This window comes from Canis lupus, chromosome 10, assembly GCF_003254725.2.
Source record: "Canis lupus dingo isolate Sandy chromosome 10, ASM325472v2, whole genome shotgun sequence".
NCBI classification, from domain to species: Eukaryota; Metazoa; Chordata; class Mammalia; order Carnivora; family Canidae; genus Canis; species Canis lupus.
This window is the reverse complement of record NC_064252.1, coordinates 8,332,031-8,359,427: the sequence shown is the minus strand read 5'-3', so window position 1 is coordinate 8,359,427 and position 27,397 is coordinate 8,332,031. Positions and strand designations below refer to the sequence as shown.

The 27,397-nt window shown below is 50.2% G+C and overlaps 1 protein-coding gene across 3 annotated transcripts; it reads right to left on the bottom strand.

Annotated features, from left to right (window-relative positions):
• Positions 1 to 384: 384 nt before the first annotated feature.
• Positions 385 to 23,584, bottom strand: LOC112677905 (uncharacterized). Of its 3 annotated transcripts, XM_049115746.1 has the most exons (5): positions 23,482 to 23,584; positions 17,010 to 17,098; positions 15,671 to 15,858; positions 13,037 to 13,198; positions 385 to 3,000 (listed from the first exon to the last, which is right to left on the bottom strand). In XM_049115746.1, the coding sequence occupies exon 5, from the start codon at positions 2,785 to 2,787 to the stop codon at positions 1,726 to 1,728; it is 1,062 nt and encodes a 353-aa protein (XP_048971703.1). In that variant the 5' UTR covers positions 2,788 to 3,000; positions 13,037 to 13,198; positions 15,671 to 15,858; positions 17,010 to 17,098; positions 23,482 to 23,584; the 3' UTR covers positions 385 to 1,725. The 3 variants fall into 3 exon arrangements, with proteins under 3 accessions (XP_048971703.1, XP_048971704.1, XP_048971705.1); XM_049115747.1 differs by lacking the exons at positions 17,010 to 17,098; positions 23,482 to 23,584 and having other exon boundaries at positions 15,671 to 15,894; XM_049115748.1 differs by lacking the exons at positions 13,037 to 13,198; positions 15,671 to 15,858; positions 17,010 to 17,098; positions 23,482 to 23,584 and adding an exon at positions 12,178 to 12,810 and having other exon boundaries at positions 2,516 to 3,000.
• Between the last annotated feature and the right edge of the window lie 3,813 nt (positions 23,585 to 27,397).

Genomic DNA, 27,397 nt, shown 5'->3' with positions numbered 1-27,397 from the left:
CTTGCTATGTCCTCAAATGGCAGAAGGAGCAAGCGAGCTTCCTAAGGTCTCTTTTCAAAGGGCGCTAATTCCAGTCGTGAGGGCTCCACCCTCCAAATACCATCACAGCCGGGATTAGGTTTCAACACAGAAATTTGGGAGGGTGAGTAGGGCCCAAATGTTCAGTCTATAATGGAGAGGAAACAGTTCTGTGTCTTCTGCATCAAACACCCACGGCATATCTATGCAATGCTTTTATTCAAGGTTAAGTGACTAAATAAAAGAGCCGACAATGTCTGTGCATCAGAGAAGTTGCTCGTACTAGCACAGCAGAGAACGACAGCGAGCCTAGTTAGTACACGTGTAAGTTCAGGTCCCCTGAAGCAGACACCGAAACAGGGCTTTAGACACGCAGCGAGTGCCTGTTGTTAGTGGGGCGAGTGTCTGTGGGAGAAAACAGGTTGGGCGCTGGTGGGCCTTCAGCAGAAAAGGCAGGAGAGGGCCTTCAGGCCCAGTGTTGCTCTGAGCCCCATGAGGGAGGGGGTAGGAGAGTCTCCAGCACCAGTTCAGCTCCCAGAAACGGATCCACACTAAACTCCATGAGCTCAAGCTGCTGACAGAGGAGCCCCAGGTATTCTCAAGAACGAGCAAGTGTGGGCATCCCCCCTCCTTGATCCATCAGTGGCTTGTGGCAGCAGCGGGTGAGAAGTGTGGCCTTGGGGCAAGCCTGATGCAAACACAGGTTTAGAGCACAGCAGCTGGGGTCCTGTATTGTGAACACACACACACACACACACACACACACACAGGGTTTATTTATTTTTTATTTATTGTAGGACTGCCTTCCTCCAATTCCTCTTGCCTCCAACTCCTGCCTCTGAAAACCACAAATCTCATCTCTGCATATATTTCTTATTTTCTGTATATTATTAATGCTTTGAGATTTTGAAAAACCTTCCCCGGCTAGAGAGACATTGCCCCCCTAGGGGTGGCCAGTCCTGAGATAACAGGCCTCAGAGCCAAGAGCGGGCCTTTGACACGCGAGCTAACCAACCAGAGTGCAAGGTTCTTTCTCTGGCCTGAGCGGCCCAGGAGGCAACGATCCCTGAAGGACCCCAGGACCAGGTACTGGGCAACCAGACACCCCCCTCCAGCCCGCATCCACCCAAATCTTTCTTACATCCTAAACTGTTTCCCCTGCTCTGCCTTGCTTCTGCAGAAACCCCAGTAAAGGTCATAACCTAGATCCTGCCTTACAGCACTTAACCAGAGCCTGGTTCCTCCCCTGTGACCCTGGGGGGCTGCACCTGCCCCCTCTCTGGGTCCCACAGTACGTGCACTTGGTGTCCCCTCTGGGGTGGCCCCTGGCTGACCATGGGCTGCAGGACTCAGAGCAGCCTCGCTGCAGGGGAAGGGCTGCAGGGGGAGGTCTCCGTGGCCCCCGGGCCGCAGCCACCAAGCCGCCCCCTGAGGCTCGGGGCCTGTTGGGGTCCTCTCCCCCGCCCGGGCCGTCCCCCTGGGTGTTCACACGTGGGGTGCAGGGGGGCGCGGAGGCCCGGCCTGGGTGCGATGGGAAGGGGCGCCGGGCAGGGTACGGGGGCCGTGGGTCTGGGATGCTCTTTGTTGAGCTCCCGGGGTCTGGAAGGAAGCGGCTATGCTCTTGTTTAATTCCATATGAGCAGCTTTTTTTATTTTTACAAATAGTCCTCTCGCTGTTAGGGAGTGAGTGAGCGACATAAATCATCATCATGTCTCTGGCAGCCGGGATTTCTCGGGCATGGTCCTCATTAAAGTCTTGAGTTGCAGGGTTCCTGGAGACCTTCCTTTGATACCTAAAAACATCAAACTGAAAAAGCCTGGTGGGGGGGGGGGAGGAGGAGGAGGAAGAGGAGGAGGGGGGAGGGAAGGAGGAGGAGAAGGGAGGGGGAAGGGGAGAGGGGAAGGGAGGAGGAGGAAGCGGAGGAACAGGAGGGAGAGGAGGAGGGAGGCGAGGAGGAGGGGGAGGGGAGGAGGAGGAGAGAGGCTGGGGAGCTCACGAGGACCCCAGAATCTCTGTTGGGAAGTAGCGAGGCCAAAATAGTGATTATTATTCACAACTAAAAAAAAAAGAAAAGAAAAAAGAAAAGGCAAAAAGGAGCCGAGCAGCAGAGGCAGCAAGACTTCCCGCGACCAGGCTGCGGCGAGGCCGCACAAAGCGGAGAGAAAGCGACTGGCGCAGGCGGGAAGGGAAGGTTCTCGAAGGTGACCCCCTGGAAGGCAATCCCCGAGCCGGTCCTCTGCAGTCAGCGCAGCGGGCTGTGGCCCTCGGGGACCCCAGCCTCTCCGAAGGCCCCTGCATCCCCGGGGCTGGGTCACTGGGAAGGGGGGGCGGTCCCTGCGGAGCCCGGGGCCCAACTCCTGTAAATCAGGTCGTGTTTCGAATGCATGGACGCACGGATGCGCAGATGCAAGGATGCACAGATGCACGGATGCATAGATGCAGGGACAGACAGAGACACGGATGCGGGGGGAGGGGGTGGACAGACAGAGGCACGGATGCGGGGGGTGGGGGTGCTGGCCGTGTAAGGGACCCCGCGGTGACTCTTTGGGAAAAAGTGAAAAATCACCGCCGACTGGATCTTGTTTGGCGGGAAGTAACCGATGTTTGGGGGCGCTGAGGGCACGCCTGGCAAGATGCGGGGGCCCCGAGCCTGCCTTCAAATGAGGTGTTCCTGAGCGTGCGCACGGCGCTCCGGCGGGTGAACCAGGGTGAGCCGAGGACAGCGGCCGGTGGGTGTCCCTCTGAGTAACCCCGCAGTACTTCTCCATCCCGGAGACCAGGGTGGCCCAGTTGTCTTTTGGAGGCCTGGATCAGGCGCTCAGGGCCAAGCCCGCATCCTCCGTGACCTGAGTCAGCTTTCCAAATCACTATCCACCGCCGCGGTGATCATCCCCTTCTAGGGCTCGCCCCGGCAGTCTCAGATGTCCGCTGGTTCGCTCTGGGCTCCGGTGTAGAGTCTGCTGTTACATAGATTTGCATACCTGCGGAGCCAAATGATGTCAGGAAGACATACACGGACGTTGTAGCCTCTAACATTTGGGAAATGCATTTGTGAACTGTGTCTGAAAACAGATCTTAAAATAATTAGGGAGGCGAAACCCAACCCAACCCGGTTGGCAGGGATGCAGCTTTAGCCTGCGATAGGGCACAGACTCGGATGTTAGACCGCATGCAGTGAAGCCCAGCCCTACCCTGTGGTTAGATGACCTCTGGCAAGCTATCTAATCGGCTTTATGTCTTGGTTTGCTTATCTGCAAAATGGGAATGAACAACCGAATGTACCTCCCAGGGTATTTGTGGTGATTGAATCAAAAGTCTTTTACATCTGAAGGCTTAGAAGAACACCGGGTATATAGCGCACACTCGGTGCAGTTATTACACGATTGGAGTTCATTTAAAAAACAACACCCTGGACATAGATTGCAAGGCTTAAGAAGTTCAACTGTCCGGTATTAGCTAGTTGTCAGCTGGATGAAGCATCATAAAGGGACAATGTGGGCAGCCCGGGTGGCTCAGCGGTATAGAGCCTGCCTGCAGCCCAGGGCCTGATCCTGGAGACCCCGGATCGAGTCCCAGGTCGGGCTCCCTGCATGGAGCCTGCTTCTCCCTCTGCCTCTCTCTCTCTCTGTGTGTGTCGCTCATGAATAAACAAATAAAGTCTTTAAAAAATAAAAAAAATAAATAAAGGGACAATGCGTGCACTAGAGTCGTACCACGGCTGGAAGCCTGTTCTGTGTCTCCAAGGGGAAAGGAAGTCTGAGTAAGCCAGGTATTACCCTGGCCGACACTATTCAGAGGAGCAGCCCTGGCATTTAGAACAGAAAAAAAGATCTCGTAAAGGAATCACTGGGTCCAGCCTCTTACTTCGTAATGAGGAAAAACAAAGAAAACCTCAGATGAAGTCAGAGACTTAGAATCACCACAAATACCCTAGGAGGTACATTCTATTATTTATTCCCATTTTACAGATAAGCAAACCAAGACATAAAGACTGAAAAAAAAAAAAAAAAAAAAGGACAACATGTGTGTCTGAGCTGTCAGACCAGGATGCATGCTTCCCAGTAAGGAAGGGATTTTCTGGGGGAGGAGCAAGATGGCGGAAGAGTAGGGTCCCAAATCACCTGTCTCCACCAAACTACCTAGAAAACCTTCAAATTATCCTGAAAATCTATGAATTCGGCCTGAGATTTAAAGAGAGACCAGCTGGAATGCTACAGTGAGAAGAGTTCGCGCTTCTATCAAGGTAGGAAGACGGGGAAAAAGAAATAAAGGAACAAAGGCCTCCGAGGGGGAGGGGCCCCGCGAGGAGCCGGGCTGAGGCCGGGGCGAGTGTCCCCAGGACAGGAGAGCCCCGACCCGGAGGAGCAGGAGCTGCACCGACCTTCCCGGGCGGAAAGGGGCTCGCAGGGAGGTGGAGCAGGACCCAGGAGGGCGAGGATGCCCTCGGGCTCCCGGGGACAGTAACAGCACCTGCGCGCCCAGGAGAGTGCGCCGAGCTCCCTAAGGGCTGCAGCGCGCACGGCGGGACCCGGCGGGACCCGGAGCAGCTCGGGGGGCTCGGGGGCGGCTCCGCGGAGGGGGCTGCGCGTCCCCGGGAGCAGCTCGGAGGGGCTCGGGCAGAGGAAGAGGCTCCGTGCGGAGGGGGCTGCGCGGTTCCAGGAGCAGCTCGGAGGGACTTGGGCGGCGGCTCCGCGGAGGGGGCTGCAGGGCCCGGGAGCGCGAATCCACCAGCGCAGGCTCCGGAGCACAGGGCGCCGGGACGCAGCCCAGGATCCGGCCTCCCCCGGGACAGGCAGAGGCCGGGAGGGCCCAGGACAGCAAGGACGCTCCTGCCCGGAGCTGAGCAGATCAGCGGCCCCGCCCCGGAGCCTCCAGGCCCTGCAGACGGAGTTCCTGCCGGAGCTGAATCCAGGTTTCCAGAGCTGCCCCAGCCACTGGGGCTGTTCCTCCTGCGGCCTCACGGGGTAAACAACCCCCACCGAGCCCTGCACCAGGCAGGGGCAGAGCAGCTCCCCCAACTGCTAACACCTGAAAATCAGCACAACAGGCCCCTCCCCCAGAAAACCAGCGGGACGGACAACTTCCAGGAGAAGCCAAGGGACTTAAAGTACACAGAATCAGAAGATACTCCCCGGTGGTTCTTTTTTTGTTTGTTTGTTTTTGTTTTTGTTTTGTTTTGCTTTTTGATTTGTTTCCTTCCCCCACCCCCTTTTTTTCTCCTTTCTTTTTCTTTCTCTTTTTCTTCTTTTTTTTTTTTTCGTTTTTTTTTCTTTTTCTTCCCTTTTTTTTTCTCTTTCTCTTTTCTTTCCTTCTTTCTCTCCTCTCTTTTTCTCTTTTTCCCAATACAACTTGCTTTTGGCCACTCTGCACTGAGCAAAATGACTAGAAGGAAAACCTCACCTCAAAAGAAAGAATCAGAAACAGTCCTCTCTCCCACAGAGTTACAAAATCTGGATTACAATTCAATGTCAGAAAGCCAATTCAGAAGCACTATTATACAGCTACTGGTGGCTCTAGAAAAAAGTATAAAGGACTCAAGAGACTTCATGACTGCAGAATTTAGAGCTAATCAGGCAGAAATTAAAAATCAATTGAATGAGATGCAATCCAAACTAGAAGTCCTAACGACGAGGGTTAACGAGGTGGAAGAACGAGTGAGTGACCTAGAAGACAAGTTGATAGCACAGAGGGAAACTGAGGAAAAAAGAGACAAACAATTAAAAGACCATGAAGATAGATTAAGGGAAATAAACGACAGCCTGAGGAAGAAAAACCTACGTTTAATTGGGGTTCCCGAGGGCGCCGAAAGGGACAGAGGGCCAGAATATGTATTTGAACAAATTCTAGCTGAAAACTTTCCTAATCTGGGAAGGGAAACAGGCATTCAGATCCAGGAAATAGAGAGATCCCCCCCTAAAATCAATAAAAACCGTTCAACACCTCGACATTTAATTGTGAAGCTTGCAAATTCCAAAGATAAAGAGAAGATCCTTAAAGCAGCAAGAGACAAGAAATCCCTGACTTTTATGGGGAGGAGTATTAGGGTAACAGCAGACCTCTCCACAGAGACCTGGCAGGCCAGAAAGGGCTGGCAGGATATATTCAGGGTCCTAAATGAGAAGAACATGCAACCAAGAATACTTTATCCAGCAAGGCTCTCATTCAAAATGGAAGGAGAGATAAAGAGCTTCCAAGACAGGCAGCAACTAAAAGAATATGTGACCTCCAAACCAGCTCTGCAAGAAATTTTAAGGGGGCCTCTTAAAATTCCCCTTTAAGAAGAAGTTCAGTGGAACAGTCCACAAAAACAAAGGCTGAATAGATATCATGATGACACTAAACTCATATCTCTCAATAGTAACTCTGAATGTGAACGGGCTTAATGACCCCATCAAAAGGCGCAGGGTTTCAGACTGGATAAAAAAGCAGGACCCATCTATTTGCTGTCTACAAGAGACTCATTTTAGACAGAAGGACACCTACAGCCTGAAAATAAAAGGTTGGAGAACCATTTACCATTCGAATGGTCCTCAAAAGAAAGCAGGGGTAGCCATCCTTATATCAGATAAACTAAAATTTACCCCAAAGACTGTAGTGAGAGATGAAGAGGGACACTATATCATACTTAAAGGATCTATTCAACAAGAGGACTTAACAATCCTCAATATATATGCTCCGAATGTGGGAGCTGCCAAATATATAAATCAATTATTAACCAAAGTGAAGAAATACTTAGATAATAATACACTTATACTTGGTGACTTCAATCTAGCTCTTTCTATACTCGATAGGTCTTCTAAGCACAACATCTCCAAAGAAACGAGAGCTTTAAATGATACACTGGACCAGATGGATTTCACAGATATCTACAGAACTTTACATCCAAACTCAACTGAATACACATTCTTCTCAAGCGCACATGGAACTTTCTCCAGAATAGACCACATATTGGGTCACAAATCGGGTCTGAACTGATACCAAAAGATTGGGATTGTCCCCTGCATATTCTCGGACCATAATGCCTTGAAATTAGAACTAAATCACAACAAGAAGTTTGGAAGGACCTCAAACACATGGAGGTTAAGGACCATCCTGCTAAAAGATAAAAGGGTCAACCAGGAAATTAAGGAAGAATTAAAAAGATTCATGGAAACTAATGAGAATGAAGATACAACCTTTCAAAATCTTTGGGATGCAGCAAAAGCAGTCCTAAGGGGGAAATACATCGCAATACAAGCATCCATTCAAAAACTGGAAAGAACTCAAATACAAAAGCTAACCTTACACATAAAGGAGCTAGAGAAAAAACAGCAAATAGATCCTACACCCAAGAGAAGAAGGGAGTTAATAAAGATTCGAGCAGAACTCAACGAAATCGAGACCAGAAGAACTGTGGAACAGATCAACAGAACCAGGAGTTGGTTCTTTGAAAGAATTAATAAGATAGATAAACCATTAGCCAGCCTTATTAAAAAGAAGAGAGAGAAGACTCAAATTAATAAAATCATGAATGAGAAAGGAGAGATCACTACCAACACCAAGAAAATACAAACGATTTTAAAAACATATTATGAACAGCTATACGCCAATAAATTAGGCAATCTAGAAGAAATGGACGCATTCCTGGAAAGCCACAAACTACCAAAACTGGAACAGGAAGAAATAGAAAACCTGAACAGGCCAATAACCAGGGAGGAAATTGAAGCAGTCATCAAAAACCTCCCAAGACACAAGAGTCCAGGGCCAGATGGCTTCCCAGGAGAATTTTATCAAACGTTTAAAGAAGAAATCATACCTATTCTCCTAAAGCTGTTTGGAAAGATAGAAAGAGATGGAGTACTTCCAAATTCGTTCTATGAAGCCAGCATCACCTTAATTCCAAAGCCAGACAAAGACCCCGCCAAAAAGGAGAATTACAGACCAATATCCCTGATGAACATGGATGCAAAAATTCTCAACAAGATACTGGCCAATAGGATCCAACAGTACATTAAGAAAATTATTCACCATGACCAAGTAGGATTTATCCCTGGGACACAAGGCTGGTTCAACACCCGTAAAACAATCAATGTGATTCATCATATCAGCAAGAGAAAAACCAAGAACCATAGGATCCTCTCATTGGATGCAGAGAAAGCATTTGACAAAATACAGCATCCATTCCTGATCAAAACTCTTCAGAGTGTAGGGATAGAGGGAACATTCCTCGACATCTTAAAAGCCATCTATGAAAAGCCCACAGCAAATATCATTCTCAATGGGGAAGCACTGGGAGCCTTTCCCCTAAGATCAGGAACAAGACAGGGATGTCCACTCTCACCACTGCTATTCAACATAGTACTGGAAGTCCTAGCCTCAGCAATCAGACAACAAAAAGACATTAAAGGCATTCAAATTGGCAAAGAAGAAGTCAAACTCTCCCTCTTCGCCGATGACATGATACTCTACATAGAAAACCCAAAAGTCTCCACCCCAAGATTGCTAGAACTCATACAGCAATTCGGTAGCGTGGCAGGATACAAAATCAATGCCCAGAAGTCAGTGGCATTTCTATACACTAACAATGAGACTGAAGAAAGAGAAATTAAGGAGTCAATCCCATTTACAATTGCACCCAAAAGCATAAGATACCTAGGAATAAACCTCACCAAAGATGTAAAGGATCTATACCCTCAAAACTATAGAACACTTCTGAAAGAAATTGAGGAAGACACAAAGAGATGGAAAAATATTCCATGCTCATGGATTGGCAGAATTAATATTGTGAAAATGTCAATGTTACCCAGGGCAATATACACGTTTAATGCAATCCCTATCAAAATACCATGGACTTTCTTCAGAGAGTTAGAACAAATTATTTTAAGATTTGTGTGGAATCAGAAAAGACCCCGAATAGCCAGGGGAATTTTAAAAAAGAAAACCATATCTGGGGGCATCACAATGCCAGATTTCAGGTTGTACTACAAAGCTGTGGTCATCAAGACAGTGTGGTACTGGCACAAAAACAGACACATAGATCAGTGGAACAGAATAGAGAATCCAGAAGTGGACCCTGAACTTTATGGGCAACTAATATTCGATAAAGGAGGAAAGACTATCCATTGGAAGAAAGACAGTCTCTTCAATAAATGGTGCTGGGAAAATTGGACATCCACATGCAGAAGAATGAAACTAGACCACTCTCTTTCACCATACACAAAGATAAACTCAAAATGGATGAAAGATCTAAATGTGAGACAAGATTCCATCAAAATCCTAGAGAAGAACACAGGCAACACCCTTTTTGAACTCGGCCATAGTAACTTCTTGCAAGATACATCCACGAAGGCAAAAGAAACAAAAGCAAAAATGAACTATTGGGACTTCATCAAGATAAGAAGCTTTTGCACAGCAAAGGATACAGTCAACAAAACTCAAAGACAACCTACAGAATGGGAGAAGATATTTGCAAATGACATATCAGATAAAGGGCTAGTTTCCAAGATCTATAAAGAACTTATTAAACTCAACACCAAAGAAACAAACAATCCAATCATGAAATGGGCAAAAGACATGAACAGAAATCTCACAGAGGAAGACATAGACATGGCCAACATGCATATGAGAAAATGCTCTGCATCACTTGCCATCAGGGAAATACAAATCAAAACCACAGTGAGATACCACCTCACACCAGTGAGAATGGGGAAAATTAACAAGGCAGGAAACAACAAATGTTGGAGAGGATGCGGAGAAAAGGGAACCCTCTTACACTGTTGGTGGGAATGTGAACTGGTGCAGCCACTCTGGAAAACTGTGTGGAGGTTCCTCAAACAGTTAAAAATATACCTGCCCTACGACCCAGCAATTGCACTGTTGGGGATTTACCCCAAAGATACAAATGCAATGAAACGCCGGGACACCTGCACCCCGATGTTTCTAGCAGCAATGGCCACTATAGCCAAACTGTGGAAGGAGCCTCGGTGTCCAACGAAAGATGAATGGATAAAGAAGATGTGGTTTATGTATACAATGGAGTATTACTCAGCTATTAGAAATGACAAATACCCACCATTTGCTTCAACGTGGATGGAACTGGAGGGTATTATGCTGAGTGAAGTAAGTCAGTCGGAGAAGGACAAACATTATATGTTCTCATTCATTTGGGGAATATAAATAATAGTGAAAGGGAAAATAAGGGAAGGGAGAAGAAATGTGTGGGAAATATCAGAAAGGGAGACAGAACGTAAAGACTGCTAACTGTGGGAAACGAACTAGGGGTGGTAGAAGGGGAGGAGGGCGGGGGGTGGGAGTGAATGGGTGACGGGCACTGGGTGTTATTCTGTATGTTAGTAAATTGAACACCAATAAAAAAAAATAAAAAATAAAAAAAAATTAAAAAAAAAAAAAAAGGAAGGGATTTTCTCTGCAGCTCGAATAGGTCATGATGCACTTCATCAAACAGAGAGGATGGTTATCACCCTTGCTCTGGTGAGGGGGCAGGGGCAGGGGAATAATAATATGCCTTGTCCAAATAGAAGAGCCGAGAGGTAGCAGGTTTAGTGACAAAGAGCTTGTTTTTACGGGTTAAGGTTTGTTCCAAAGTTCTAGGGAGATCTTGGAAGGTGACCATGTCCTCATGTGACAAGAGCTATAGAATACAGAGAAAAGCATGGGTACTGCTGACACAGCAATGCCATGTCCCACGCCCGGAGGAGAGTCACCCTTGGGCCAGCATAGACGACACTCCTGGCACCGTCACCCCTGGTGGGTGACCAGTGCATGGATGAGAAGCCCTCTGTGGGACAAGCCTGCCGCAGCCCAGCAGCTGCTCCTGTGAACCAGTGCAGAGACGGGGTCCTGAGGGCCCCACTTCGGCCCCTGGCACAGGCTGGGAAGGGTTAGTGGAAACAAAGGCCTGTTGGCCCGGCGGTTGCGGATTTACCACAGGCAGAAAGAATTCTTTTTACCTCTACCAGTTCTGCAGGCTGCATGTGCTGCCCAGATGCCGTCTTCTTAAATGTTCTTTATTAAAGTGGAATGTGCTGAGATAATGTCTCTTGGAAAAGTCTCGGGCAGAGCACAGATCCCAGGGAATTCCCAGAGACTTTCCCTTGCATCTGGGGTGGCGGTGATGAGGAGGCCGGCAGGCATCTCCCGGGCTCCCGGGTCTTGCCCAGCCCTGAGGCAGAGACCTGAGCTCATAACCAACGACCAGGTCACCTCTGTCCTGGGGCTCTTCTCCCAGGACCTGCACCGCACCCCCCAGGCCCTATGAGGCCCAAGGTCAGAGTACCCTGGCTACAGGTAACCAGGTTGGGAAGTTAAAGCCACAGCATTCCAGATACCCACTGACGTGAGTGGTAAACAAACAAAAAGTGTCTCAAGTCAGAAAAAAAATAAATAAATAAGGCTTGGGCATCCTGGTCCCAAAGCGAGATGAAATCAGAACACAGCCCCCAGAGCTGGAGAATGCAATGACCCTGCAGTTCAATGGGGTGAGTGGTCAAGCTTCCAAGGCAGCTGGAAATGCCAGGGAAAGCAAATGGGGGGCCGCTGGGGGGCGACCAGCCCAACCCTTAAGACAGAGGAATGGTGACCGGTGTTGAGCTTCCTCCCTCTGCAAAACCATCCAGGTGCAGGAGCTTGGGAAGGGGCAACAGGTGGAGGGGCACCTGCTACGGCCTGGAAAGATGAGCATCATGTCAGGGACAGAGTTAGCGGTGAGGGTTAGATGCGGCTGTGGAATTCTTTGGGGGGATGTTCAAAGAAGGAAAGTCATAGGTTGGGGCGCCTGGAGGGGCTCAGTCGGTTAAGTATCTGCCTTCAGCTCAGGTCGTGATCCCGGGGCCCTAGGATGGAGTCCGCGCTCGCTTGCTGGGGCTCTGCTCAGTGGGGAGCCTCCTTGTCCCCCTCCCTCTGCTGCTCCCCTGCTTGGGGCCTCTCTTGCTCTCTCTCTCTCTCTCTCTCTCTCTGTCAGATAAATAAAATAAAATCTTAAAAAAAGAAAAAAGTTATAGGCCAAGCGAGATGTGAGCCCTGGCCTGGGTGCTAAGGGGAAGCAGGAGGGCAAAACCTGCCCCGGGCACCCAGGGGGACCCCACCGTCCCACAGAAGCTTAGACATCCGTAGACTGAATTCAAAGCTCTACATTCACAGGAAACCAGACCCAGACTTGCCGTGAAGGGCAGGCGGCAGCCTTCTGGGTTCGCGCCTTTGTCTTGGCCCTGCTCTCAGGAAAGTCAGGCCGGGACAGGCCTCCTGGACAGGCCTCTGGTGTCAGATGGGATGGACTCGACGCAGTGAAGAAGCGGAAAGGAGGTCTTCTGGAAACATCACTGGACTGTAAGCTCATGGAAATAAGGGGCGGTGTCGTCAGGTTTGGATGCCCCTGCCTTCCGGGGGGGGGGGGTGCTGCGTGAGGGGCTGTGGTGGCTGTCGGAGGGAGGCCAGGCAAGGGGCGCTCTCCCCTGGCCCCGCTAGCCATGGCCTTGGGCGAGCTGGCTCGGACCCCTGAGTCCCAACTGTCTCATCTTCAGACAACGGCAATGCCCACTGGCCAGAGCCATGAGGAGGGGGACAGGATGACAGTCCTCTCATCTGTCGCACCGCCCTGCACCCAGGAAACCCAACCAACGTCGGCCGTCGTGGCCTTCCTTTTCCTCATCGCCATCCTCTTCCAGTTCTCACCCTGTCATTTGCAGGCAGGGCCTGACACTCCCATTCCCCGTCCTCCACGTCCCCCATGGAACACCTGCAGTTAGCACAAGTCCCCGCTCTCTCCCCCGCTCAGATCTAGAAGGAACTTCCCCTTCTCTCCCATTGCTAGTGTCCCAGGCCTCCATCCCTTCCCCGGCCCTTGAGCCGCCCATGGGTGGGCCCTAGCTGGGAGCCCTGCCCCTTCAGCCGGCACCCGGGGGCGGGACCAGCACCAAGGGGAAGGCAAGAGAGGGAAAGGCCCAGAAAGGGCAAGCCCTCAACACCAGCCCCTCACGTCCCCCACCTCCACTTCCCTCCTCACCCCTTCACTCCACATACCCAACCACTCCTGTGAGGAAAGGCCCAGAAGACCATGGAGTCCGGGCCTTCAGCTCCTGCGAGGAGAGTTCACCTAAGCAGCACTGCCTGTGGCCGCAGGCCTTCAGGTTTCCAGAACCCCACCACGATTCCTCAGGGAGCTTTTCGCCTTCCTTAGGGGGTCTAAGCAGAAAAGAGAAATCAATGGGGTTGAGGAGGAAGGCTTGCCATGGCTTGTCTCTTTCTTTTTTGTCTTTTTAAAGATTATTTATTTATTTATTCATGAGAGACACACACAGAGAGAGAGGCAGAGACTCAGGCAGAGGGAGAAGCAGGCTCCTCGCAGGGAGCCCGACGTGAGACTCGATCCCAGGACCCCGGGGTCACGCCCTGAGCTGAAGGTAGGCGCCCAACCACTGAGCCACCCGGTGCCCATAGCTTGTCTCTTCCGCGTATTTGGTAAAGGTACAAACTCTTCCAAAACCTCAGTGGTGAGTACGGTCTGTCTCCTCCTGAGGAAATGAAGAAGTGTAAGGCTGGCTTCCATTTCTCCTCATCTCAGAGCGGAGTGGGGCGATGTCAAGGGTACCTGTCTGAAGTGACAGGTAAGGGCAGTTGGAAGAGGAGCAGGTGGTTCATTGCTCAGAGGAGCAAGGAGAGCAGAAGATAAGGACTGAGCGGGGCATCTACTTGCACAGAATTCTCTTCATCCCTCCTCATCCATCACTGTCTTCACTGCCATTGAAATTCCGGCCAGAAGCTCTTAGATTCCCCACTCATGGCTTCTGAGCTAACAGAGTCCCTATTCTCACTATCCAATTAGATGCATCATGAGAGGGGAGGGAGGAGGAGGCTGCCCATCTCATGACCAGGCCAAGGTGGGAAGGCCGTGGGGGCAAAAAATACGTTCCTGTTGCCTGGGTTGAACTCAGGAACAGGTTTCCCAGCGAGATACTGGGAGTCATGGTAATTGGGTCCCATTACTGGGATCCTAAGGTCCCAGAAACCCAAGCATGAGTGAAACAGCATATACTCTGGAAAATAAAGGAATCCCATGAGATGTTAGGTTTTCTGGGCTACTAATCACACGGAGAAGAGGACCAATCCATGGAGCTTTGGGAAAACAAAGATTAGAAGGAGGACTAGTGCTTGTAAAAGAACGGGGCACGCCTCAGTCCTACGTCTAGAGATGTGTCCTAAGTAATCATCAGAAAGGCACAAAGACTGATATAAGAGAAGATCAAGAGAGCAAGCATTATTTGTAAGAGAGGAAACCTGGAAGCAACCTGAAAACTTATCAATGGGGCCATGATCAAATGAGTCTTGATATATCCGTGGGGTACTGTTCCCTCGGTCCTGTAGGAAAGGTTCGATAGCATGGAAATGCCTGGAAGGTGCTGATAAAGTATGCAAAGCTGCATAATTAGTATGATCCCAGTTATGTAAATATATGCACATCAAGAAAAGACTGGAAAGAGAAAAAAGCCATTAACAGCGATTACCTATCTCTAGGCCATGGGTTTGTACTAATTCTTTTCCACCTCTGTAACTCTTTTGCATTTTAAATGTTTCCTGTGATTATCGCCTTTATTTCTTCCAACTCCGAATTCATTTTAATGTTTCATTAAGTACATAATTTGAAAATGGAGATTTTTGAAAAGAGAAAGAAAAGTCCTCTCATTGATGACCACACAGGGCTTGATTGCTTTCTCTCCTCAACCACTAAAATAGGGGCAAATATTTAATCCCCTCTATAAAAATAAACAGCATTATCTGAATGGGGCTTTTTTGTATCTTGATTATTTTTAAGGTCTGTATTTGAATCCTGCTGCCACAAGAAAAACCCAAGATTTTCTCCAAAGAGGGAGGGTGAGCACCCAGGTCATTGCTAAACCTTCTTCATCCCATCAATTCCTTGATGGAAAAACCCCGGGGCCAAGCACTGTGCGAATCAGGGCGGCACCTCTGTCCTCTGTGCTTTGCCCCCGGAGAAGACTGAAGAAAGGCAAGCCCTCGCCACAGGAGCTGTGGAGCCGGCCCAGAGACGTCTACACAGGGTCTTCGGAGTTGCTCACTTTTCTTTATAAATGTCCAGTGTCTGGATCTCACCTTTGGGAGGCTCAGACACTGTCAGAACAGGTCCATCTCCGCAAAGGGCAGGTGAAGATGGACACAGGCAGGGGTGGGGCGGGGAGTGGAGGGGCCGGGGCTGGGAAGGTTGTGACCATTTTCAGATGACCTCTAATTGTCCCTCCTCCCGCCTTGACCTTCCTTCCCTCCCCACGCCCCCAATGCCACCACCGCACACATCCCTGCTGAAGTGGCTGCAATTTTCACTGTCTTCTCATAGGTTATTTAAAAGCCTCTGCTGGAACACCTGGGTGACTCAGTGGTTGAGCTGAGTCTTCGGCTCAGGGCGTGACCCCTGGGTCCTGGGATCGAGTTCCACATCGGGCTCCCCGCAGGGACCCTACTTCTCCCTCTGCCTGTGTCTCTACCCCCCTCTCTCTGTGTCTCACATGAATAAATAACTTTTTTTAAAGGCCTTCTGGTGCTACTGGGAAATGCCAGCCTTGGGAACGTTTCTCTGCCAAAGGGCCCCTCCCCATCAAAACTATACTTGGAGAGGGAGATAACACAAATGTCCAGGTTTACCTGAAGTTCTGTGATTTCCAGGGAAGGTGCTTAGAGCACATCTGCAACCCGGAGACACTCCCCTTGGGCATCTGGACGGCCTGCGTCAGTAAGCAGCACACTCTTCAGGAAGCAAACAATTCCAGAACCCTGAGGGATCGCAGCAATGAATGACAATAGCAGACACTCTTCATGTTTCTTTTTCCAACCTGAAAAAAGCAAACAAACAACAAACAAAAAATTTTAAATCCCTTTCCTCTTCTCTCTATCCTGGACTTTCTTAGCCTTCCTTCCCCTCTTCTCCCAGAGTCATGTTAGTCAAATATAGAACCCCAGTTAAATAAGAATAAACAAGGAGTAATTTTTACTATCAGCATACCCCAAGTATTGCATGGGACATACTTACACTAAAACACTATTCATTGCTCATCTGAAATTTAAGTCTAACAGGGGTATCCTGTATTTTTATTTGCTTAGAGTGGACACCCCACCCCCCAGATCGTACTTATTTTGAGAAGTCACAGGAATAAAAGATTTAAGGAAGGCAATCATTTCCTTGAGACACGAAAGGCAAAGAAAAAATATCCCTTTACTGGTCAGGAACACTTAGGACCCAGGATTTTAAACTTCTGACTTCAGGGAGAGGGAGAAATAAGTCCTACTACCGACCCTTCCTGATCATGTTTAAGTCAGCATTGATATTATTTTTGATTTAAGATCTAGAAATCTTAAAATTTTTGAAAATCTTAGAAATTTTTGAAAAAGATCTACAATCATTGTTTGCAATAACCTGGAAGTGGTGTTGTGGCCCAGCTGACACATTTTGGACTGCTTTGAATTAATTCCTCTTCTTTTTGGAGCAGAAGGTCTTAAGGCTGCTTCCCAGTTTTTTTTGTTTTAAGATTTTATGTATTTATTCACGAGAGATACGGAGAGAGAGGCAGAGACACAGGCAGAGGGAGAAGGAGGTTCCATGCAGGGAGCCTGATGAGGGACTCGATCCCGGGACTCCAGGATCACGCCCTGGGCCGAAGGCAGATGCTCAACCGCTGAGCCCCCCAGGAGTCCCCTTTGCTTCCCTGTTTAGAGTTTTGAACACGCCAATTCTTGGGGTTCTGAGTGGCTCGATTGGTTAAGCATCTGCCTCTTGGATTTGGCTCAGGTCATGAGCCTGGGGATCCTGGGATTCAAAGGCCTCAGGGTCAGTTGGGAGTCTGCTTCCCTGTGTCTCTCTGCCTCCTTGTTGCCTCCTTCCCAGCACCCCACTCATGCTCGCTCTCTCTCAAATAAAGAAATAAATCTTTTTATTATTATTACTATTTTTATTTTTAAGGGAAAGAAGACACCAATTCTTGCTCACCTGTGCTCTAGAGCTCTAATCACTGGGCGTCCTGGGTGTATGTGTTCGGCCTCAGCCCAACAGTAGCCGCCTCAGACCACGGATGGCTTCTGTGGGAAAACAGATAAGCTTGTTTCAAGGAAATACTTTTGTAGTTTTTCATAATGACACTTTGTCCCCTCACATATGTAAAGTGATAAGAAAGATTTCAGTTACTCAGCACCAAATACTCTGAGTTTTTGGTAAGACTTTGTTTTTGCTAAAAGGCCTGAACAACGTCACCTGGGCCTTCGGCTTCTGGGTAAGACTGCATTTAGGTCCTGCCAGCAGAAATCGAAAAATCTTGCTTAAATAAAAAAATTCAATGGTACTCCAGGTTACTGAAACCACAGTAGGTTATTTTTGGGTAGCAGGGTAGGTAGGTTCGAGTCCAAGTTTCACCTAGTACCAGCTGAGTGGCCCTGGGGAATTTAGTTACCCACGTTGAGCTTTGGTTTCCTCAGAAATAAAATAAGAGTCTGGTGAAGACGAAATGAGTTAATGGATGTAAAGGTCTTCGAACTGGGCCAGGCAAGAACACTCCACAAGGATTAGTGATGATTAATAGTATTATTTTGCACTACGGATGGGGATGTAAATAAAAATGATTTCCAGAAAACAGCGTGGCAGTAGAATCAAGGGCGTTAAAGTTGTTCTTGCATTTGACACGATGATTCCAATTTCTAGAAATCCCACCCTAGGAAAATAATGGGAGATGTAGGTACCCACAAAGATACAAAGCGTCACGGTGTGGTTTAGCTGGATGCCAGCAGCAACCTAACACCAGGGAACTTGCTCAATAAACAAAGTATGTGAGTTTGGGAGGCTATATGCCCAGTCCGTAAATGCCATGCTTTTGTTTTTTATTTATTTATTTTTAAAAAACGATTCTTTATTTATTTAGTCATGAGAAACACAGAGAGGAGAGAGAGAGAGAGGCAGAGACACAGGCAGAGGGAGAAGCAGGCTCCATGCAGGGAGCCCGACGTGGGACTCGATCCCGTGACCCCAGGATCATGCCCTGGGCCAAAGGCAGGTGCTAAACCGCTGAGCCACCCAGGCTGCCCAATGCCATGCTTTTAAAGAATACTTCTCAAATGTCACAAGAAGTGATTGGGATTAACCAGAAAAGGAGAAAACATAAACAAAACATAGTTTTGTTTCATTGCATAACCACAAGGAGAGACCCTAGTTAGAGCTGCAAGGCAGGGGCTACTGACCATGTGTTTATCCTTTTAGACAGAGTTAGACTAATGGTCAGCAGGCGAGCTCATGAAGATGACATATGTATTTGCTCTAATGGGGTGGACGGGAGAAGCAGCAACGAATACAAGCAAGGATCACATCAACACACTCACGAGTGCAAGAGAGGGAACAAATAAAAGGTTGAGAGGTGGCATGATATCCCCAAAGTGACTAAGGCTCTGGCCTAGCTCTTGGGAAAACACGACAGGATGCATCAGTGACGTGTGCCATGGACTTGGGAGGCTACATAGGCAGCCTGCGCTGTACCCACGTGTCCCCCTGACCTGGGGGATGAGCATGGTCAAGGCGTCAAGCAACCATGGATTTGTTCAAGGAAAATGTCATAGAGGAATCTTGGTGAAATTGGCCTAGAACCTTGAACTTGTGAACATACTGTGTGGGGTACCCAACCGGGGCCGGTAAAGGGTTGGCTGGGTAAGGAAGAGAAACTGGGGAGCCCAGCAGGGGGAACTGGAGATAGAACCTGAAGATCACATGATTCGCTCCATTTGTTGGAAAGTCGTGAAAAGCCAGGGTCGGGGGGGCATTTTGGTGGGCATTAAGGAGCCTGGGGCCCCCGGGGCACAACAGGGCTTTCAAGCACTTACTGAGTACTGGGAACATTTAATCAGCCAGCTCCCTTGGGGGGACCCCACTTTACCAATAAGGAAACTAAAGCTGGAAGATTTTAGGGTCCCAGGGCTAGAAGGGCGGAGCTCTCTCCAGTCTCAGCTTTGGCAGGTGCTAAGGACTGGAGGTGCCTGAGCCCCAGCCCACCCCCGTACCCCCACCCCCACCCTCACCCCTGACAGCGAGCTCCTCTGGGATCACGGGAGGCTCTTGCCATGAGGCCAAAACCCCAGCGAGAAACCAGAGGGCTAAAGATTCTCAACCTGTTTCTGGAACTTGCTCTCACGCTGTATTCCTCACAGAATTGGGGAATACCCGGTTTGGCTGGGTCAGCTAGTAACCCGGGATTTTCTGATGGCCCAGCCCTGGGCTGAGGCAGCTGACGCGGCCTCCTCGGCCTCCTTGGCCTCCTCGCAGCCTCCCTAAGCGGCAGGTGGGGACTCCGCTGGTCCACATGACAGCCAGGGAGACACAGCTCGCCCCGGGCTTTGTCAAAGGCCCAGCGCAGTGATGGTAAAGAACATCCGAGGGTTCGGTCCCCAGGGTGGGAGTGAGGCCTGTGCCAGAGAGAGAGAGAGGGAAGGAGGGAGGGGGAAGGGGGGAGAGAGAAGGGAGGGAGAGAGAGAGAGAAGGGAAGGGGGAGGGAGAGAGAGATAGGGAGAGGGAGATGGGGAAGAGGGAGCGAGAGAGGGAGAGGAGGGAGGGGGAGGGAGAGAGGGAGAGATGGGGAGAGGGGGGAGGGAGAGAGGGAGGAGGTAGGGGAGCGAGAGAGTAGGAGAAAGAGAGGAAGGGAGAGAAAGGGAGAGAGAGGGGGGAGGGAGAGAGAGGGAGAGAGGGAGAAGGAGGGAGAGAGAGGGAGGGAGAGAGGGATGGAGAGAGAGAGGGGGAGAGAAAGAGAGGGAGGGGGAGGAGGGGGGGGCAGGGAGGGAGCCCTGGAGGTGCAGGGGCGCTGAGGCAGCCGGCAGAGCCCCAGGCGGGCCCAGCTCCGGGCCTTCCTCCCGCGGCCTGGGCAGGTGCACGGAGGCCTGGCCGCCCCGCAGGCCCCTCGTGTGTGGGCAGCGCTCGCATCCCGTCGGCGCCGAGGGCTGCGGGTGCGGCCTCCAGCCTCCAGCCTCCAGCCTCCAGCCTCCAGCCCCGCGGGGAGGCCTGGCCCCATGCGGAGCCAGGGGAGCTGGGGGAGCCGGGGGGAGCGGGGGCAGGGACGGCGGCTGCGGGCAGCACTTGGGGACAGCGCGGCCTGGCACCTGGCCTCGGGCCGGGCCCTGCCGGGACATCAGCCGTTCCTGGGGCACTTGTGCTTTTCCCATCCTCCGCCCTGGTGGTCGGGGGGCAGCAGGCCCATCGTTCCAGGACCCCCAACTGGTGCAAACTCCCCATCACACTCCAGCAACCTCGGTGGCCCCCCAGGACAAGGGGCACCACCCTCCAAAGACTCCTCCTGACTAAGGGGCCCACGGGTTGCCAGAGAGGGTGGGGGGCCAGGGGACGAGGCCTGCGGCTGGGTCCCCGGACGCTGACCCTGGAACGACGCGACCCCAGTGGCCTGGGGCCCCGGAGGCTCAGGACCGGGCACTGGGCAGCTCGGGGAAGACACCCGCTGCTCACATATCTAACTTGCTGTCACTGTCCTCATGACATCACATATGTCACTGTGGCTTTCTGGATTACTCCCGACTCCCAACACAGGAATCTGTTTGCCCTGATGAGTCGGTTTGAATTTTTCCTTGGCGCTGGTTTCCTTTTCTTCCTTCCTGTCGGCGTCACTTCTTAGATCTCTGCCCGTGTTTTCTGGTGTCTCCCGAACTCCCAAAACGGACGAGAGCTTTTTCTAGACCCCCGACTGACCCTTCTGGCCTTTCTCTCGCCTTATCACTCAAAAACGCTATCAAACCTCCCCAAACTGTCTGGCCGCGCTGCTTCTGGATAGATGCGGCCCAGCTTCTCCCCCTTGGTGTCTGGCGCTGTGCTCGGGCCTGGGGTAAAAGTGAAGTCATCACAACTGCTCTTTTAAGCTTAAGGAATTTGATAAATGAAGTTGTGTGGGGTCCTGGCAGGCAACATGCTCGAGCGAAGTACAGTGACCATCTGTGGACCAGTCTCCTCACCCCCTTTATTATAGGCACATATTCAAGTTCGAATTGCTTTGTTAAACCTTTGTGTGTGTCTCTCTCTTTTTATATTTCAGCTTTATACAATTACTCCCAAATCTTCCGAACTGACAGTGAGGGAGAGGCATTTGAAAGGACTGCTCAACTCAAGGCTTTTGAAGATTCGCACCAAAGTTGCATTTTTCTAATTTCCTGGCATCTTACTCTGTTCTCCTGGACTTTTCAGAAACAATTACAAGTGGATGAATAAATGAATAAATGGAATGATAACTGATTCCATCAATACTTTTGGACCATCCTTTGGACTTCCTGTCTCTAGACATTTTAGGTTTTAAAATTCATTAGCATTGGGGCGCCTGGGTGGCTCCGTCGGTTGAGTGTCCGACTCTTGATTTCGGCTCAGGCCATGATCCCAGGGTCCTGAGATCGAGCCCCACGTCGGACTCCATGCTTAGGATTCTCTTCTCTCTCTCTCTTTCTCTCAAATAAATAAATACATTGTTTAAAAAATAAAATTCAGGGATCCCTGGGTGGTTCAGTGGTTGAGTGTCTGCCTTCGGCCCAGGGAGTGATCCTGGAGTCCGAGGATCGAGTCCCACATCAGGCTCCCTGCATGGAGCCTGCTTCTCCCTCTGCCTGTGTCTCTGCCTCTCTCTGTCTCTCATGAATAAATAAAATATTTTTAAAAAATAAAAATAAAATAAAATAAATAAAAAATAAAATGCATTTAGCATCCATCAACATTGCCAAAATAAGGACGCCTGGTGCATGTTCTCAAGGATCTCAAGATCTCGTTAAGGACAACGAACAGGTATTGATTTATATGTTGTTTCTGAACATAAAGGATAATGCCTGGAGGAAAGAAGAAGGTTAGTAAACTAATTATCCTTATGTTTATAATTGGAGAATTTGTTTTGTCCACTTTATCAGCTTGGGAAACAAATTCACTCATTTATAATTTTTTCAAATAAAATGTCCTATCTTCCTATCTAGAGAGCAACTTTTTTTACCCCCTCTCTGACATCCCTCCCCTTCTTGTAATAAATGCAAGATCCGAGGGCCAGTTCTGATCCTAGTGCTCCAGTAAAATTTGGTTTAATCAGCAGAGGAGATTTTGGCTCTTGAACTGCGGAAGGCATCCAACCGCCTCATGGCATCACCGGCTGCCAGCAGGGTTTACTGCAGGAGGGCCCAGGATGTCGTCTCTGATGGAACTAGAGGTAGAGTGTGCTCCTGAGATGTGGAACCTTTGGGGGCCCATGTCCTGCTTTTATCAGCCCAAACCTTCTTCCCTCTGCCAGGAAAAGTCAAAGCTGCTCCTTGTTTTACCTAGAGTTTCACTGAATTAACAGGTTAGTTTGGGAACAATTGGCATCTTTTCAATATTAGTCCAAGAACACAGGACTCTCAGTTTATTCGGGGTTTCTAGGATGTTCTTTAGTAAAATGTTCTCCTTTTCTTCATGTAGGTCTTACCCATTTATTGCTAGATTTTTCCTATGTGCTTCATGGTTTTTGTCTCCTCCCTTTACATTTTCTAATTGAGCATCACTATTCACCAGGGCTCTCAAATCGGACTATCTTGGTGGACGATTTTGTTAGTTCTAATGGTTATTTCACTTGGGCTTCTTGGATTTTCTACATAGATAGGGCTCTCTTTATTTCCAATCTTTATACCTGTTTTTTTCTTATTAGAGTGGCCAGGGCCTCCTCCACCTGTGAGACATACCAGCACTGACAGCTGGCATCAATGTCTTTTTTCTGCCTTCAGGGGTCTGCTTTAGCATTTCACCGGTAAACACAGTGTTTGCTGTAGTTTTAGGGTAGATACTCTTTTTTTTTTTTTAAGATTTTATTCATTTATTCATGAGAGACACAGAGAGAGAGAGGCAGAGACACAGGCAGAGGGAGAAGCAGGCTCCATGCAGGAAGCCTGATGTGGGACTTGATCCCTGGTCTCCAGGATCAGGCCCTGGGCCCTGGTTTGGCAGGAGCTAAACTGCTGAGCCACCCAGGAATCTCCAGGGTAGATACTCTTTAGGTAGAGTTTGAAAAAGGAAGGATTTCCTGTCCCAAGTTTGCTAGGATTTCTCACGAGGAAAGAGGCTGAATTTCACCGAATGCAAGATCTCACGAGGCACAGGATTCCCATAACAATTACCGATAATTCAGAATAAGTTTATCTTCTGCCAACTTTTATGCTTTTACAATCTTTCCAAAGTGATCATCATAGCCACAATAGCCATAAATGAATGCCCTTCTCGGGAAGAGCGGACCTTTTAAAAAAAAAATCACGGAGGGATCCCATTTTTAGAGCTGTTAGCAGAGCATGATGTGTAATGTAAACCGTTTCTAAATGAACTCCGTGATTACACAATACGGTTTTAAAAATAACCAAGATCGTGGGCATTAAAAGCCAAGCCATAGGTGTCATTTCATGCCCGGGTAGAGAAGAAAACCTCAAAATCCTACCTGGATAAATCGAATCCGTTTTTCCTCACTCTGCATCTTCAGAGACATCTTGTCTCCCTCCAGCTCCTAAGTCCCAGTCCCAGTTCTCCAAAAAGGAACTGCTAGAAAGAAAAATTGTGGTTCTCCACACCTAGGAATCATACTTCACTTAAAACAAACAGTTGGTAAAAATTCAGACCCAGCGGGGCTGGAACACTCAACAGCTTTGCCTTTCATGTGGCGGAGAAGGCAGTAGGCTGTTCCAGAGTGGGGACCGGTGTAAGCCCTGTCTGGAAATGTCACAAGAGTGGACATGGCAACCTAAACTTACCTGAGACCCGGTTCTGCGGCCCAGCTCCCGGTTCTGCAGCCTAGGTCCTGGTTCTGTGGCCCCGCTCCTGGTTCCGCGGCCCAGCTCCCGGTTCCGCGGCCTAGGTCCTGGTTCTGCGGCCCAGCTCCCGGTTCCGCGGCCCAGCTCCCGGTTCTGCGGCCTAGGTCCCGGTTCTGCGGCCTAGGTCCCGGTTCTGCAGCCTAGGTCCTGGTTCTGCGGCCCAGCTCCTGGTTCTGCGGCCTAGGTCCCGGTTCTGCGGCCCAGCTCCCGGTTCTGCGGCCCAGCTCCCGGTTCTGCGGCCCACCTCCCGGTTCCGCGGCCCAGCTCCCGGTCCGCAGCCCAGTTGTGAGTGCCAGGCCACGCAGCCCTGAGTGTCGCCCTGTGCGCTCCCCGAGGGCCCACCTTCAGCATCCCCATGTCTGGGATTTATGATGTGCTGCCAATAGGATTACTTTCCCTTCACCCCAAATCTCTCCAGCATTGTAAGGGACACATTTGCACACAGGGGTGCTGAAAAGTCAAGACGCAGAATTTCACAGCCAGAGGAGCTGCAGGTAAGGGGCTCCCCGACCCCGCCTTCGCCTTCGAAGGGGGCACCCAGGAGGCTCCAGACTCATGTCAGAAAGGTGGGATGGGGAGAAGGAGGATACCCCGAGGGAGGGAAAGGATGCTGAAGGGAGACTGGCCCCATTTGCCACCAAGGGGCGCGCCAGGCCAGCTGGGGGAGCAGCGAGCCGCTCCACGTCTGGGTTCCCTTAGCAGGGACTGAAGGCCTCTTCCTCTGGGCCTGTGGGAGCCTCGGAGCCGGAGCAGCTGAATTCACAGACGCTGTCATCACAGGAACCTGTATGTCGGGGCTCAGCCAGCGCTTCTAGTTCACTCTTGCTTCTGTGAGGAATAAAACTGACGGGGACGTGACTTCCCATGACAAGTTTGTCCTGCCTCTTCTGGAAGACAACTGCTGCTGTCACTGCCAGTGTCTCTCTGATGATGTGAGTACGGGGCCCTTTTGCACCCTCTCCGTATTAAATACCTACTTGCTGGCTGATTATCTCTCCTTTGTTGACAATACAAAGCCAAGGGAGGTCAAATAATGCTGCTGAGGTGACACTCTGGCTCACCTGTTCGATGATTTCGGCCAGAAACCATCGGGATCCCTGCGTCGGGTTACGATGGACACTACGCCACGCCACCCACATGACCATCCATTCCCTTCAGGACCAAGACTCTCTACCTCCCAGCTGAGTCTCTTCAGAGCCTCCCCTCAGCTAAATGTCTCTCTGAGGCCCACCCACATCCAGTGCCTCAGTCAGTGGGGTGGGTACAAGGTCTGGCTCCCTCCCATCCATGGGGACGAGTCAGAGGGGCCATCCCAGCTTCAGGGCTTCCCATGGGATCCCCTGAGGTCTCTGGTGGAAGATCCATTGCAATCCAACTTCTCACCTGCCCCATTCTGATCTGTCTTCTCTCACAGGTTCTCAGGATTCACCTGCCTGCAAACCTCCACCTCAGAACCTGTGTCCCAGGGAACTAATCATAAGCCTCTTCCTCTCCAGTTGGTTACTTTCTAATTACGTCTTCATATTAACAGATAGCTCCACCTGTATACGTATGTGTGTATAGCAGGTGTGTTTGTATCACAGGGGCAGGTAGGTCCTTTGCACGTTCTGTGTGTATCCAGTTCAATCAGAGCCTGTTTCCAAGGACAAAACTCTGATCTGAGTTGGCTTGGGTTCTCTTGGCTCGCAGGATGGGAAAGTTCAAGAAGCAGTCTGGCTCCAGGAACAGCTTGATCAGGGGTTGAAATGATGTTCAATAAGGCAGCCTGGGTGGCTCAGCGGTCTGGTGCCTCCTTCAGTCCAGGGCCTGATCCTGGAGACCTGGGATCAAGTCCCACATTGGGCTCCCTGCATGGAGCCTGCTTCTCCCTCTGCCTGTGTCTCGCCTCTCTCTCTCTTTCTCTCTCTCTCATGAGTAAATAAATAAAATCTTTTTTTAAAGAAATGATGTTCAATAAATGATGCTTATTACTTTATTTCTCTTATTTGATCTCTTAGCCCTGTCACTGCCACGTTGGCCTCGTATTGAAAGAGGATGTATCCATTAGCTGTTATCACAATGAGCTACCAAACCAGCAACACAAAATATCAGAGGGTAGGGGTACTTGGGGGGCTTCATGGTTGAGCGTCTGCCTTGGGCGTGATCCCGGGGTCCTGGGATCAAGTCCCTCATCGCGCTCCCCACAGGGATCACTGGGTGGCTCAGCGGTTTAGTGCCTGCCTTTGGCCCAGGGTGTGATCCTGGAGTCCTGGGTTCAAGTCCCACATCAGGCTCCCTGCATGGAGCCTGCTTCTCCCTCTGTCTATGTCTCTGCCTCTCTATGTGTGTCTCTCAGGAATGAATAAATAAAATCTTAAAACAAAACAAAACAAAACAGAGGGTATTTCTCAGATATCTGCTGGTCAGCTGATGCCAATTGGGCTTATTCACCTCCTCTGGGGGTCAATGGAGTTGGATTCTGGATGGCTCTGCTTCTGATGGGGGTCCAGGTTGAACTTGGCTCCTCGATATAGGCCGGGGATCCATCCTGAGGTTGGGCTGAGGACGCTCTCATGGCTGCGGGAGCACAAGGCAAGCCCAACCGTACCAGCACACTTCAGGCCTCTGCTTGTGGTACATCTGCCAACCTCACTGGTCAGCAGGTCGCATGATGGAGCCCAAATGTAAGGGCTCCAGGCCCCCAAGGCAAGTCATGTGGGCAAGCCCAGGGTCAACACAGGGTGGAAGCCTTCTCCTCTCGGTGAAGTGGCGGGGGACGGGGGAGGCAAGCAAACCCGAAACAGAGTCCTTCCCCCATCACAGTCCCAACAGGGATACAATCTCTTCTGTATTTAATCCTTCCCAATTCCAAGTCTAAGGAGAAGCGTGTCTGCCTCGAATCCCAGCAGAAGTCAGTTCTTTCTCCCTGAGCCTGGTGCATCCTCACCCGATCACCTGCAGTGAGTAGAGCTAGGGTGTGTGCGTTAAATCCTACACCCAAAAGCCAGGTGCAAGAATGAGAGTCAGGGGCTCCTGGGTGGCTCAGGGCGTTAAGTGCCTGCCTTTGGCTCAGGTGGTGATGTTGCCTGGGGCTCCTGGCTCACCTCTCTCTCTCTCCCCTTCTCTCTCTCCCTCTGTATAATAAATAAATAAATCTTAAAAAAAAAAAAAAAAGAATGAGAGTCAAAGGATTGTGGGCTGCAGAAAACCTCCTATGTGCGCTCTAGGGGTCCCACTCCCTGTCACCCCCACCTCTCCTGCTCTCGGGCTTAGGGCTAGGCCTGTTTCTCACGGGCTTGGATCCCTTACAGGTCCTGCTCCTCTCTCGGGCTTGTGTCTCAGTGTGCCCTCCACGAATGCTCTCAAAACTGCCCTTCTCCAGAGGGTCAGTCTCGAGACACCTATTTCTCCACGGGTGCCCATCCTGGCTGCTGGCTCTAAGATCAAAGACCTCCTGGCATGGCCCTTCCCTTCCCTGGCTCATGCTGACACCCTCACCCTCCTGCCCCAGCCTGGGGCTACAACCTGCCAGGCCGCATCCTGCCAGGCCGCATCCTGGCCACCCTG